The sequence below is a fragment of the Gossypium hirsutum genome, chromosome A12 (genome assembly GCF_007990345.1).
Source record: "Gossypium hirsutum isolate 1008001.06 chromosome A12, Gossypium_hirsutum_v2.1, whole genome shotgun sequence".
Taxonomy (NCBI): Eukaryota; Viridiplantae; Streptophyta; class Magnoliopsida; order Malvales; family Malvaceae; genus Gossypium; species Gossypium hirsutum.
The window spans coordinates 96,552,501-96,568,409 of NC_053435.1; the positions used below are offsets into that span (position 1 = coordinate 96,552,501).

Genomic DNA, 15,909 nt, shown 5'->3' on the forward strand with positions numbered 1-15,909 from the left:
ATAATTTTAAGATGTATGTTGCAATTAACTTCAAATTCTGGCCAATATAAACATACACAGGGGTGTGTTGGTTAAAAGCTAGCTCTTACCCATATCCACTAAGAGATCTCAAAGTTAAAGCTCCACTTTATTTTGATTGATCCATGACTGTCAAACAAAGTGGCGACTTAAGGGGTTTGCAGTCTTTGTAAAATGAAAATTTTTTTATTTAAAATTTTTAAAATTTTAAATTAATCATGATAAAATTATATTTAACTCTTTAAAAATATAAAAATTTGATTTAATTCTTTAAAATTTATAAATATATAGACTACTAAAATAATAAAATTATATTTTTATTATTATAAAAATATATAATTTAATCCCGTCCCTCAAAAATTTTTTGATTCCGCCACTAGTTAAAGATTAATTAAAATTTATGTCACTTGTTTATTATATAGGAATATTTGTTTATGTTTTTCATTGAATTAGAGCAAGGAATCAATAGTTTATTAATTCACTAATTAAAAAAATTATTTTATTAAAAATAAAAATATTATATTTTTACATAAAATCTATATAAACCATTTAAATACAAAATATATTTGGCAGCTCAACCAAGAATTTTGTATAATTTTATAAATTCTCATATTTTTCATTTCAATCATAATTTCATTTGATTTTTAATTTTTACATAAAACTTAATTTTTTGTAAATATTTTTATATGAAAGTTTTAATAGGTATATTTACTATATAATTGTATATATTAATAATATTTTGATTGAGTTGATGTCTTATATTAATTTGGTATCAACACAAGATTAATGACAACACTATAATAAACAATTATATTCATTTAATATTTTTATTTTAACGTAATTTTATGTATAATTTCAAACCATATGGTTCATAATTTATTGTCTGTTATTTTTAAACACACCTCTATATGTTAAATATATGATTTTACGCGTATAAAGGTGTGATAAAATTTTTAGTAATATGATAAAGTTTCGTGTACAATTTTTCATATAAAAATATGAAAAGATAAAAACACTATTATAATAATATATATTTTTTTCATATCAAAAAGCATTATAATAGTACTAAATTATGTGGCAACTACAAAAAGTAAATTTTTAGAGCAGTGGTGGGGGCTTTTTTACCTTAAGATCTATGGTTTAAATTTTAGTATTGTAGTTTGTATTCAAAAAACCAATTCAATGAAGAGCGCATAGATGAGTATAATTATTAAAAGATGGTACATTCATATCTACCTCTTACAACAATATCTTCTCCGATATGATTTATTGAAAGAAATTTCAAGTTATCGGATGACTTTTTTATAATATCTAAGTTGATGACATGTATAATTTGAAATAATTAATTAATGTCGTCCAAACACGTAGACAAATGGGAACCGGAAAGGACTTTGCAGCAAAATCACATACATCTCCAGGCCTAATATATAGATCTTAACTAAGTATATCGTAAATCCATCATCCATTCTAAATTTCCAACCCCCTTTCTAATTCTCCCTCCATCGCCAGTATTAGTCTCTGTGTATATATATATCTCACCTCCCATCCCATCTTTGTCTGCTAAATTTGGCTCTCTTACTGAAATCAAATAAAATGATGCCCCCTCAGCAAGACAGTAGCAATATCACCACCCATAATACTCCTGCCACCATCATGCTCACAACCAGCCGGATGACGGAGAATTTCATTTCTGTTCACGCTCAGCCATCGGCTTCTTCATCCACCAACGTCGTCCCATGTTCTCCGCAGCATCCCATCCCATCCCAACAGGACACGCTAACTCCACTTCCATTTTCAGTTTCGTGTCAATCTTTACGTATTGTAACTCTCAAGGTTCTTTATTCTCCACTCCATATCTTGCACATTTGTTTGGCTAATACTGAATTAAGTAGATAAATAGTTATACATGTATTATAATTTTGATCCATAAAGTTGTTATTTACGGCCGTTGCAGTTTGAAGAAGTGGCATACACCATCCATTCCAGTGTCACAAGCGCAAGTTGTTTCTCCTCGCATAAACCCAAACAGAGAACAAATGTACTGAACGGGGTTAGCGGTGTCGTTCGACCCGGCGAGCTACTGGCAATGCTTGGCCCCTCTGGTAGTGGTAAAACCACCCTCCTCACTGCTCTCGGAGGTCGTTTAACTGGAAAGGTGTGGGGCGCCATAACCTACAATGGGCGGCCATTTTCCAGCTCCATGAAGCGCAAAACAGGATTTGTGTCTCAAGATGATGTGCTGTATCCCCACCTCACTGTGTTGGAAACGCTGGCTTACGCTGCTTTGTTGAAATTACCGAAAAAGCCGACTACACAACAAAAGATTGAGCAAGCTGAACAGATTATAGGGGAACTCGGCTTAGCAGGATGTAGGAACAATGTTGTGGGTGGGCCTCTTCTTCGGGGGGTGTCAGGTGGGGAACGTAAACGGGTTAGTGTTGGCCTGGAGATGTTAGTGAACCCCAGTTTGTTGATGCTGGATGAGCCCACTTCAGGACTCGACTCCACGACAGCACACCGAATTATGGTTACCTTACGCGGCTTAGCTCGCGGTGGCCGGACTGTCATCACCACCATTCACCAGCCTTCAAGTGGGTTGTACAGGATGTTTGATAAAGTGCTGGTGCTTTCTGATGGGTATCCGATTTATTGCGGTCAGGCGGATCAGGCCATGGACTATTTCAGTTCCATTGGTTTCTCACCTAGTTTCAAATTTGTGAACCCTGCTGATTTTCTCCTTGATCTGGCTAATGGTAAGCAAGCCTCCCTACATTTTCTTTTCTTCTTCTTTTTAATAGGTAACAGAAATTAAGTCAAATAATAACATCAACTTATTCGGACTCACTGATTCATGCTGCAACCTGACATGCATGGTATATATATTATTAATAAAAGTCTGTATCATGCTGGCTATATGAGTATAACTATCTTAGAATTGACAATACAACTATATCAATGTTGCATATAGGAATTCAATCCATTTACACGTACGTTTTCCTTGGGTTAATAGGCTCCCTTGGGTCATGTAGTCCAACTCTAATTAAATCATTCATAGAACTAAACTCAAGGTCAATGATTTTAAGAAGTCAAAAAGGTAGTCAATTGATTAATTCTGGATTTTATTTTTGTTTCTTTTTTACTCCAATACTTTATTGATAATTGGAGCTCCACCATCCTCTTGATTTGTAAATTCTAATAATTTTATCATCTTTTTGGCCCCTTCCCACTTGGTCATTACTTAGTTTAAATGGTACAAGCAGTTAAAATTTCACATGGTCTAATTGCTATTTTGCGGGAGCAGGTATAGCCCCTGATGTAAAACCGGAAGAGCAACTAGAGTTCCATGGCAGAGTAGACAACCCTGATGATCACAAATCCACTAAACAGTACCTAATATCTTCTTACAAGAAGAATATATACCCTATCTTGAAGGCTGATATCAATCAAGACTTGCAAGATTCGACTTTTTCAACAGTTACACCATCAAAATCAAGTAAGTTAAAAAATCATTAATGGTCTCTCGTCCCACACAGGTTTAAATTAATTTCTACTAGGGCTTGTGTAAAGTACAAGTATTTGCAGTGATGACGAGATTAGTTTGTGTACGCATGCAGGGGGTGATGAGGTTGAATGGAACAGCAGCTGGTGGGAACAATTCAAGGTATTAGTGAGAAGGGGTGTACAAGAGAGGAAGCATGAATCCTATTCTGGCCTAAGAATATTTCAGGTCATGTCGGTTTCAATACTTTCAGGCCTCCTCTGGTGGCATTCTGATACTTCTCACATAGAAGACCAGGTATCAATGCCATGACCTCGAATTCCAACAAGAGTATAAAAATTAGTTCAATTTTGATTGACTGATGATGACAGAATATTAATTAATATTTTTGTTTGCAGGTGGGGCTTCTGTTTTTCTTTTCAATATTCTGGGGTTTTTTCCCTCTCTTCAATGCCATTTTCGCATTTCCACAAGAGCGGCCAATGTTAATCAAAGAAGGATCCTCAGGGATGTACCGTCTGTCCTCATATTATGTCGCCCGAACAAGAGGTGACTTGCCAATGGAGCTTGTTCTGCCTACCATATTTGTAACCGTCACATATTGGATGGGGGGCCTCAAGCCTTCACTAGTAACATTTGTACTCACCCTCTTAATCGTACACTTGAACGTGCTGGTCTCTCAAGGACTAGGACTGGCACTGGGAGCCATTCTAATGGACGTAAAACAGGCTACAACCTTGGCTTCTGTGACGATGCTGGTGTTTTTATTAGTGGGCGGATACTACATTCACCACATGCCTGCTTTCATAGCTTGGTTGAAATACATTTCCTTTAGTCACTACTGCTATAAGCTCCTGGTGGGGGTGCAGTACTCAGTGAATGAGGTGTATGAATGCCAGATTGGGAGGCGTTGCAAGGTCTTGGATTTTCCAGCAATCAAGTATCTGGGCCTTGACAACAATAATAGGTGGTGGGACGTGGCTGCTTTGGCAATTATGTTGGCGGGATATAGGCTACTGGCTTATGTGGGCCTAAGAGTGTATGGAAAACCTCACTGACCACATCTATCCCCACCCAATTATTTACCTTGTTCAAAGTACGTAAAGTAGAATGAATTAAGATGGTCTTCGCCTCAATCATGCTCCCATTCAATATGCTACTAATTAATCCAGCCTTGTTTTTCCTTAACCTGCATATATTTATGCCTTACATGATTAATTGATATCTAAATTATATTTATTATTGTTATTTTGCCACCTATTTTTTTTAAGTATGACTAAATTATATTTTCATTTATGGTAAAAAAAATTATATTTTTGTTATCCATAGTTTTCTAAATTAGATCGGTGATGAAATTGGTAGAATTTGATTTTTAATTTGATTGATCCTTCTGATTCTTCCAATTTAATTAAATTATTAAAAAAATTATAAAATTAATATATATTAAAAATAGAGAAAATCTGATACAATTATCGGTTCACTATATTTTTTAGCACCATTCAACCAGTTTAAGTGGTTTGTGGTTTAATTGATCTAACCCCCCTTTCTAAATTATGATTGATTCTTAATTTAACCAATCCAATTGACCTATTTAGTATGATTTAATCGTATCGAAATCAAGTAAATTAATTAAGATATCATATGAAAAAAAAACAAAAAAAACAGATAAATATTATCATTTCTCTTATATATATTCACTTTATAAAATTTTTTCTTTCTTTCTTGTTCCTGTCATCTTTCTCTCACCTCTCACTAACATCGAAAGAAAACCCAAAACCATCATGCAACCTTCTGTTCATCGTCGCCAACCACTTCTACTTCACACCTCAACATGTAAAGAATTAGTGACCTGAACTAACAGTATTCTTTGAGCTTTGTGTGCTGTTTCAAGCGCAGGTTCCCTTGGAATTGTAAGCCTCGGCTTGGTATCGGTGGCATTTTCTATCTTTAGTTCCATCCTACTTAACCACAAATAAATGATCAAAATGTTTCAAATGCAACACAGGTTAAAATCCAACAGCAGTTCCAAAAACTAAAGATAATTCAGGGGTATACTGTTGTAGGTGCCTTGTGGATGATGTTAAGAAATGAAATCTGAAGAATACTTCTCAAAAATTTAAAAAAAAAAGAGTAAAAGCCATTACATCTGTTTATATACAAGAAAAATAATTGAACTAACTACTAACAAACTTCTAACTAATTAACAGATCCTAATCATAACACTCCCCCTCAAGTTGGAGGTTGAAAGACATCTTTAACTCCTAACTTGGTAACCAAATAACCATGTTGCTGAATTCCCAGAGCTTTGGTCAACACGTCAGCCAACTGTTCTTCAGAAGCAACATGTTCAGTTTGAATCAGCCCTTCTTGTATCTTCTCTCGAATGAAGTGGCAGTCTATCTCAATATGTTTGGTGCGTTCATGGAAAACAAGATTAGCTGCAATTTACAAAGCTGCTTTACTGTCACAAAATAACTTGGATGGCTTTATCAAGTTCGCTCCCATTTCTTCTAGCAATCCATTTAGCCAAACAATTTCTAAAGCTGTAGCTGCCATACTTCTATATTCAGCTTCTGCAGATGATCTTGCGACTGTATTTTGTTTCTTTGCTTTCCAAGAGATCAAGGAATTTCCCAGCTTTATGCAAAAACTTGTGACCGACTTTCGGGACACAGGACATGAGGCCCAATCTGAGTCACAAAAAACAATAAGTTGATAAGAGCTTGAAGAACTTAACAAAATTCCCTACCCAGGACTGTTTTTAATATATCTGACCACCCTTAGTGCAGCATTCAGATGTGAGACCTTAGGATGTTGCATGAATTGACTCAAGCAATGAACAGCATATGTTATATCCGGCCTTGTGTGTGTTAAATATAGCAATCTTCCTATTAGCCTCTAGTAAACAGTCTTTCTTGCAATAATGAATCTTCTTTCTCTTCTTGTCATATTCCTTGATCATAGTCGATTGCTGTAAGTTTTGTATTTTGCTCAAGAGGGGTTGTGGCAGACTTAGCTCCCCCTATCCCACTGTCTGCAATTAATTCTAAGGCATATTTTCTCTGATTTAGAAATATTCCATCCTTAGATCTCAGGATTTCCAATCCTAAGAAATATTTCAACTCACCTAAATCTTTGATTTTAAAATTTTGATTTAGGATCCCTTTTAACTCCTTGATCAAAACCTCATCATTTCCAGTTATGACCAAATCATCAACATAAATGAGTAACAAAACTACCTTACCTCATTGTCGTTTTGTAAATAAAGAGTAATCATACTTACTTTGCTGAAATCCAGCAGAAACCAATGCTTGTGTCAACTTCAGATTCCATTGCCTGGACACCTGCTTCAACCCATAAAGAGACTTTTGCAGTCTACAAATAGTGTTCCCCTTTGACTGCAAAAACCAGCAGGCAACTCCATATAAACCTCCTCACATAAATCACCTTGGAGGAAGGCATTGAAGACATCCATCTGAAATAAGGCCCAATGAAAAATAGAAGCCAATGCCAAAACAGCTCTCACAGTTACCAGTTTAGCAACAGGAGAGAAAGTGTCTCCATAGTCCACACTCTCCTTCTGACTATAACCTTTGGCTACAAGGCGAGCCTTAAACCGTTCCACCTCACCAGATGCCTTGTACTTGATCTTATAGACCCATTTACAGCCAATTGGGAACTTTCCCGGAGGTAGAGGAACCACAGACCAGGTGTTATTTGATTCTAAAGCAGAAATCTCCTCTTCCATGGCTTTGATCTAGGCTGAATTCTGAATAGCCTCAGAGTAAGACTTAGGTTCAACCAAAGAAGAAGTGGAGGACAAAAACAACTGGGTATGAGTAGGCAAATGGGAATAAGAAATATGATTTGAAATAGAAAACTGACTAGAAGAAGGACCAGTAGAAGTGATAAAATCATGTAACCAATTTGGTGGCTTAGAAATTCGAGAGGACCGACGAGGAGGAACAGGTGGAGAAGAAGAACAACCTGGAATACTTGTTGAAGCAGGTGAAGTGGATAAAGGTGCAATGGCTGGATTAGAATCTGGAGTAGGTGGTAAAGGAGATTTAGATGAAAGAGAAGCAAGGGAAGGAGAAAGGTGTAAAAAATCAAAATCTAAGATCTACAACTGTGGTGGAAAAAACACAGAATTGTCTGTAGGCGCAAAATGAAAAGGGAAAACAGATTCATGAAACTTCACATCCCTATTAACAAAAAAAGATTTTGTTTCAAGATTGAACAGAATGTATCCCTTTTGAGTGGATAAATACCCCATAAAGACTGAAGGTATAACTTTGGGAGAGAATTTGTCTTTGTAAGGAGTTTGTGTGGCATAACAGAGACAGCCAAAAACTTCGAGATGAGAGAGATTTGGTTGTTTATTGTAAAGAATCTCAAAAGGATATTTATTATGAAGAACAGAAGAAGGCAATCGATTTATCAAATAACATGCAGTTTTGACACACTCACCCCAGAATTTAAGTGGTACTTTAGACTGAAATTTGAGTGCTCTAGCAACCTCAAGGAGATGCCGATGTTTCCTCTTAGTAACCCTATTTTTTTGAGGGGTGTGAACACAGGAGCTTTGTTGTATAATCCTCAAATCAGTAAATAGGGAAGAACACTCTGAATTAAAGAATTCAGAACCATTATCACTTCTGAAGTATTTTATAGAAGCAGAAAATTGATTTTTAACTAGGTGAATGAATTGTTTTAGGTAAAGAAGAGCTTCACTTTTATGCTTTAACAAATATACCCAGGTCATCCTAGAATGATCATCTACAATAGTCAGAAAATATCTATGGCCACTATGAGTTGATATTCTATAAGGGCCCCAAATATCAAGATGAACTAGATCAAAAGGCTTAGCAGACCTAGTCACACTATTAAAGAAAGGTTGACGAGTTTGTCTAACTAAAGGACACACAGCACAAGAATGAATCAAATTATCATCAAAGGAGAAAGATTGCAGAAAAGGAACATGATACAATTTAGAAGAAGGCACATGCCCTAAACGAGCATGCCAAAGACTGGTATTATTATCAAGCACAGAGTGCATACAATCAATGGAATGAATATTAAACGAATGAAAACTAGAAAAAACTGGAAAAGTCAAACCAAAAGCTAGACTTGAAGAATCAAACAAATATAACCCGCGAGATTCTTTACCAATCCCCTTCATCTTTCCATCGAAGATACCCTGTAAAACACAGGAGTCAGGAAAGAAAGTAATAGAACAATTGAAATCACGAGTTAATTTAGACACAGAAAGAAGATTGTGCTTAAAATGGGGAACATGGAGGACATTAGTGACAGAATGATCAGAATTAAAGACATAAGAACCTACAGAATTGACAGGAACGATATTACCATTAGGAAGATGAATAAAGCGAGAACCACTAGCACAAGAAATTGGAGATATTAAACTCTGAGAATCAGATATCATGTGATCTGTGGCCTCCGTATACAGTATCCAACTAGGAGAATCCTCAGAAATAAAAAGACAGTGGGATATACCTGCTATATTTGCAGAAGAATCAACAGAGGAGACCTTGTTCAACAGATTCAAAATCTGAGAATACTGTTCCGATGTGAATGACGGAGCTGCAACCGAAAGAACACCAGGTGAATCTGTCGATCCAAAAACCAAATCAGACTCTGTAATGCTGGAACTAGCTGCCATGGACCCTGAAGGTCCTTTCTTTCGAGTAAATTTGAAATCGGCTGGATAACCAATTAGTCGATAACAATTTTCTTTCTTGTGACCCCGAATTTTACAAAAATCACACAAACCATTGAATTGCCGACGATCCGTGCCACCACCAGTAGTAGAAAGCATAACGGTAGCTTCAGAGAACGGCGCAAGTCCCGATAGTTGAGTTCGCTGGGACTCCTCTTGAACAAACATCGAATATGCTTGATTGACTGAAGGAAGTGGCTGCATGAGCAAAATTTGAAAACGAATGGCGGAGTATGTCTCATTGAGTCCCATGAGGAACTGGAAGAGTCGTTGTTGAATTAGATGCTTGAGATTATCCTGAGAGATCTCACACTCACAAGTCGAAAAAGGAACGAGAGTATGATACTCATCCCACAAAAGCTTTAGACGCGTGAAATAGGTTGAAATCGTCATCTCACCTTGATGCAAAGTGGTGATCTCACGATGGAGAAAGTAAACCCTAGAGCCATCCACTTTATCAAACCGCTCCTTGAGGTCTTTCCAAACAAAAGCGGCATTGGAGGCAAATACTATTCTGGCAGAAAGTTCTTTGCTAACCGAGTTAAGAATCCAGGACAAGACGATTGCATTACACCGCTCCCATTGTCATTGCAATTCCTCTGCGTAATCCTCTTTCTTGCTGTCTCCGTCAACAAAGCTAAGTTTATTCTTAGCGAGAAGAGCGATTCGCATAAATCGGCTCCAGACATTATAGTTGTCAATACCAACGAGTTGGTGAGACACCAAAATAATCCCAGGCGTATCAGAAGGATGAAGATACAGCGGATGATTGAAATCAATGGTGGCCGCCATTGACGTAAAAAAAATAAGAGAGAGAAAAGAAATTTGAAAACGGCCCAAGAAACCCGTAAGTCGTTACTCTTGATATCATGTTAAGAAATGAAATCTGAAGAATACTTCTCAAAAATTTAAAAAAAAAAAAGAGTAAAAGCCATTACATCTGTTTATATACAAGAAAAATAATTGAACTAACTGCTAACAAACTTCTAACTAATTAACAGATCCTAATCATAACAGATGAAAGTGGTTTTGCTGCTTGGTCTCATCAACAAAAAAAGTTTATTCAATAAACATGCAGCTGAACTATATTAGTAATAGAAATTAAAGATAAATTTTCAAATACCAGTATCACTGATCTAATATGGGAAAAGCCAATATCTAGTTTGCCTCTGTTTCAATTTTATCAGCTTTCTTACTTCGTATATCAAAAACACAACCCATAAGAGAACTTCATGAATATGATAAAAAAAGAGACAAAAACATAATAAAAGAAATAAAGATCCTAAAAGAATAAAGTGATAATGGATAAGTTTTCACCAGGAGGACCTGTTGGCTATGTTAACTGCACTCGGGAAACAGATAACACGGTAATTTTTGAAATTTTGGACACTTTCCAAAGGGTGGACACTATAGTAGGACAGGTCTCAATATCATTTCAATTAATCAAATCAAAATTTGAAATACCAAAACTCAAAAAGATTTTTCTTCATTTATATAGAGCAGTGGTTAAAGTTCTTGTTAGACTCTCATTTGACGTGGGTTTAAACCGTGCACGCTTAATATTATAGAATTGATATATTCTATTTCTGTCGTATAAATTATCATTTTAAAGATTCAGTTCTCCCATAATGATATCTATGCTACTTAGTATGATCATAATATCAGCCAATTTCATAATTTTAACTAATTGAGGAAGAATTTGCAAATTGATAAAATTAAATGAGCAAATTTTTTATATCCAAGGAAAACCGCTTTAATCCCCGTAAAAGAATTCCTCAAAAATTCTTCAAATTTAGGCTTCAACTCTCTTGACACTATCATTCACGTTTCTTTCTTCACCTTATAAGTCGAAAGTTGCAATTTCTATTTCAGGATCATTCAATGAAATATTTGCAACTTCAAGTAAATTCTCTTCATCCATATTATCTCCACCAATTAATTTGTAATTAAAAAGTCAAAGTAAAAATAGTTTAGTAATATGCTTAAATATAATTAATTAAAAAAAAACAATTTGCAAATCTATATCTCAAAATGAAGTTGGACCTGTTTTGTACTCATCATTCTCTCAAGATAGCAAACAAAGATTTGAATGTACAAAAACCAAATCTTCAAGGGTAGACGATAACAATTTGTCCTTCTTGACTATTTGTATCAAGAAATAAGTATTCCAATTTCTTTCACAGCAAGATGAAGCTGCAGGCTGTGAAAGAAGCCTAAAAGCAATGCCTTGGAACAAGAGTGTAGTTGCACCGTAGTTAGCTGACCAAGACAAGGGGTCTGCAATGCAATGAGATTAACTAACGTAACCCAACCCACAAAAAAAAAAGCACCATATTTAGAATACATCCCTGAAATCATCTTCATTAGTGAACAACTTTCAAAAACATTTATCTCTATGCAATGTGACTTCTTCACCTTCATTTGGGGCTTTTCTTGAAAAATCACCATTTTCTTCTTAAAGTCATTTTACAGTATAATATTTCCGAACTAGCGAGTGAACCATGTAGTGAATAGGGGTACTGCTTTTATTCCACCTATCTGAGTGCCTAAGTATCAAGTCTTGGTCTTCACAATTGAAAATTATTTCTTTAATTTTTTCACTTCTCATAGACTAGATGCAATGCAAACAGAGAAAGTTTATAATATTAATTTTAACAATATAATAATTTAAATGAAAATTTTTAAATAATTTAATAATTAAATTATAAATTTTTTTAGTTAAATGATTAAAACGAAAATTTACTTAGTGATTAATGATATAATTAAATTAGATACGAAATTCATAAACTCGATGAATATCTCTATATCTTTGATGCCTCAAACAATCTACACGTATAATTTAAACAAGAAACATTATGCATGATTATCAATTGGTAAATAATTAATTTATACGTAAGATTTAGGGAGAAGTTGATGTAATCATATTGGGAATATAATAGGAAAAAATAAATAAAAGATGTACTTTCCCATTATACTATATTATAATTTACATATATAGTATATGGTAATAAAACTAAATAAATTAGAAATAAGCATAATGGTAATACTTCAAAAACACCACATTAACAGTAAGACATATTTAAGATATCACCACACAATTCAGGAATAAGGATTATACAATTTTTTTATAGCATTAAAAAAATAGTGAGAGGACCCAAAGTTATTGGACCAAAATTTTGATAACCCTTACATCTTGGGTTGGCCTACTTCTTGTCTTCTTCTTCAAATTTAAAAAAAAAAATATTTCATAATTTTTTTTTAAAAATTTGATAATATTTTAACTCTATATTTTTTTAAATTTGGTACTTAATTCTTTTTATTCTAATTTAATACCTAAATCTGACATTTTTTTCCTAATTTGATACATAATTTTTTGTTTTAGTTCGATTAGATGCCTGAACTTTTCAATTGTTATACAAGTTACTCAACTATACTAACAATATTATTTTTTTATGTAGTAGCAAAAATAATTAATGTATGATTGACATGTGATCGATAATAATAATAAACAAACAATGAATAAAAAATAATAGAGAACGTAAGTTTTTTTTAAACATTAATATCATTATATGTTCTTATTATATCTGTTCTTTTTGATACAATGCCTAAAACTACACATAGCCCCTCTCCAACCCTTAAATAGGAGAACAATGCGCTTCAATGCACTCGAACCCATGTCATAACAATATGGATACCAATTGAGCTAAGACTCAATCGGCATAGAGAATATAAATTATTTCCATTCAATTAAATCACATATTTATTGTATACAAGTGTGGGGTAAAAGATAATAACAACACTTACAAAATCAAAGATAAAGAAGTAAATGAATACATAATGATTTATATTATTTACCACATAGACAAATAACTTTATAAATTTGAACCATATTTTTCATACAGTATATCTAATACTACTGCGATAAAAATATTTACAATATCAAATTTTAATTTTGACCTATTAAAGCAAAAAAACAAAAACAAAAAACATTACCACGTAAATCTCTACAAGATGTTACATTTGAATGAATCATCTAGGACTAGAATTTTAGGAAATTATTAGACTAAGAGAATATTAGGGTTTCATGAACTCTAGGTTTTTCTTTTCACCAAGAAAAAAAATAGTGATATATTTAAAAATAATAATTTTTATTCTTTTAAAAAATGGTCACATGTTTTTCGTAAATATATTTTTTAATATTTTATTATAGTCATATAGAACACTTGTCAATTTTCTAAACATGTTTGTAAAGTCTTATCAAATATTTTGACTTTAAAAAATTATGTATGAAGTAAAAAAATTATTTCTCATTTTTTTGCATAAAATAAAATATAGTTATGTTACAATAAAAATAAAATAATAAAATAATTTAATATACCATATTTAAGTTATTAAATACCCATGATCTAGTTTACTAGTTGTATGTAAAATTACACATACCAAATGCATTAAATATAATTATATATATATTATTATATAGTTACTAACTTTAAGTAAATCGTAAACCAATTTATTTGGAAAATGCTTGAATTTAAAAAAAGTAAAAATATTATTATGGGTGTTTTAATTTTTTATATAAAATCAATAAAGAAAAAAATAATTTAAACATTAAAAAAAAAAAATTTAAACATTAAAAAAAATCCTTAAATATAGCCCTTCAATCTAATAAGAAATTAAGATGTTTAAAGCTTGGCCAAATTTTTATTTATTTATATAATTTATTTCATATTATTAAACTATTTAAACAATATTAATAATATATATTATTTGTGGATAGATGCTAAAAATGAATGTTAAGAAAATTGTAAGCAAAGCATCTGAATCTGATACCGTAAAATAATTACTGAGAACAGTTAAAGTTGGTGTGATCATATCATGTTGCATGTTTGATGCCAGTTATTCCATGTTCTCTTTTAACTTCCACCATCCCTTCATTGCACGATTCTAATTCCTTAGCCAATAGTCACTCACCTCAGCTGTAAAACTCTCCCTTATATATACAATTCAACCATATATGCAGAAAACAGAAAATTGCATTTTCCAAGAGGTAGCAATGGCATCAGTCAAGGCTGCTGGCATTCAACTCTTTGGGCAGGTCAAGAAGGAAGCCACTGATGCTTCCTCCAAGTCCAAACCCGCTGCTTCCAAGCCCGCCGCCAAAAAGGCTGCTCCAAAGCCTCAGGAACCTAAGAAGAAGAAGGTATACACCTTCATTACATACAAATATAAATATTCACCTTTGCTGATATTATTTTCTGAAGAATTAAGGACTCGCTAATTTCTTTTCTATCTCTGTGCACCGCAGGGAAAAGGTGGGAAAGCAGCGACCAAGCAGTAGTTGCCAGCCCCAAGTCAAGCGCAGACTTTTATGACTTCAGACCCTGATGATCTAAGTTAATTATAATACTATACATACATATGTTATGCTCAGGAAACTTAATTAATTAGGGTTTCCTGTAAGTTATGATGAGAAAGATATTGCGCTAATTAAATAAAGACAGCATCTATGTAATTATCATTACCAAGGGTATTACTGATATATCATTCATCCATCCACAACCTAGATTCAACATCACTTCCAATATTCAGTTTCAATTGTGGCTAACAAATAAAATTCCATTGTTTGGTAACACTGCCAATTTTCGATTTTTTGGTAATGCTTTTTTTTAATGATTGGTTTCAATTTTTTTTAAAATTATTTTTATCAGTTTTTTAATTTTTAATTATCGATTTCAGCATTTTTTAAATTTCATTTTTGCTTATGTTTTTTTGCATTTGAAAATTTTAATTATTTTTAAGTAATTTAATTAAAATTAAATTAAATAAGAGATGATATTATTATCTTCGAAACTATTTTTTTTGAAATTGACTTTTATTTTAAAAAACGAGAAATGAGAGTCGCCACCAATCTTTTTTTCTTATGAGGTGTGATCGGATCACCTCGTAATTTGATTGTTTTAATAAAATGTTTGATTTAAAATGACGATTTTTGGTCTACAAAGTTTAGAAAACGGGTCCGGGAGTCGGTTACGCACGAGAAAGTATTAGTACCCTCGTTACGCCTAAAATTGGTACCTAATTGATTATTTGATGTCTTTGGTGTCAAAAATTAGAAATTTAAAAAGAGTTAAAAAACACGATCCCTCTTTGTATTAATCTATATATTTTAGTAAATTCCCTTAAATAGATCAAAACGTATGAAAAGGCTTTCTTATCTCGAGGTAACAAAAGGTCATATCTCGTAAGTTAGGACACGACATCTCGAATTCTCGAAAATAAGTTTGCCTTTTATTTTTTTTATATTAAATCTTGCATATTTTAATTTTAAAAGGATATTCGCTCATCTAGGTTCAACGAGAAAGTCGAGACCCGGTAAGTTAGGGCACGACTTCTCGAATCTCCAAATATGGAATATTGTCTTTTTTTTTTAAATTCTTTTTTTGAATGATAACAAGTGTAATATTTAAAACCATGAGTATTTATCTCATTTTGGGGTATAATATAAAAGTGACTAATTACATTTAAACATAATGCATGATGCAGTGATTTTAAAACGGCTATACAAGTAGAATATTAGAATGACATATAATAAGTGAATAAGGAAATGCTATGATAATATCAATAAAACTACAACAATAGTAAGAATATTAAT

General features: G+C 33.1%; 1 protein-coding gene and 1 long non-coding RNA gene across 2 annotated transcripts; both read left to right on the plus strand.

Annotated features, from left to right (window-relative positions):
* Positions 1-1,464: 1,464 nt before the first annotated feature.
* Positions 1,465-4,756, plus strand: LOC121211013 (ABC transporter G family member 21). Its single transcript, XM_041083181.1, has 5 exons — positions 1,465-1,851; positions 1,973-2,771; positions 3,320-3,511; positions 3,633-3,814; positions 3,916-4,756. The coding sequence occupies exons 1-5, from the start codon at positions 1,612-1,614 to the stop codon at positions 4,573-4,575; spliced, it is 2,073 nt and encodes a 690-aa protein (XP_040939115.1). The 5' UTR covers positions 1,465-1,611; the 3' UTR covers positions 4,576-4,756.
* A 9,443-nt stretch (positions 4,757-14,199) lies between these two features.
* Positions 14,200-14,778, plus strand: LOC121211014 (uncharacterized). Its single transcript, XR_005906385.1, has 2 exons — positions 14,200-14,457; positions 14,563-14,778. It is a non-coding gene; the product is annotated as an uncharacterized lncRNA (long non-coding RNA).
* The last annotated feature ends 1,131 nt before the right edge of the window (positions 14,779-15,909 follow it).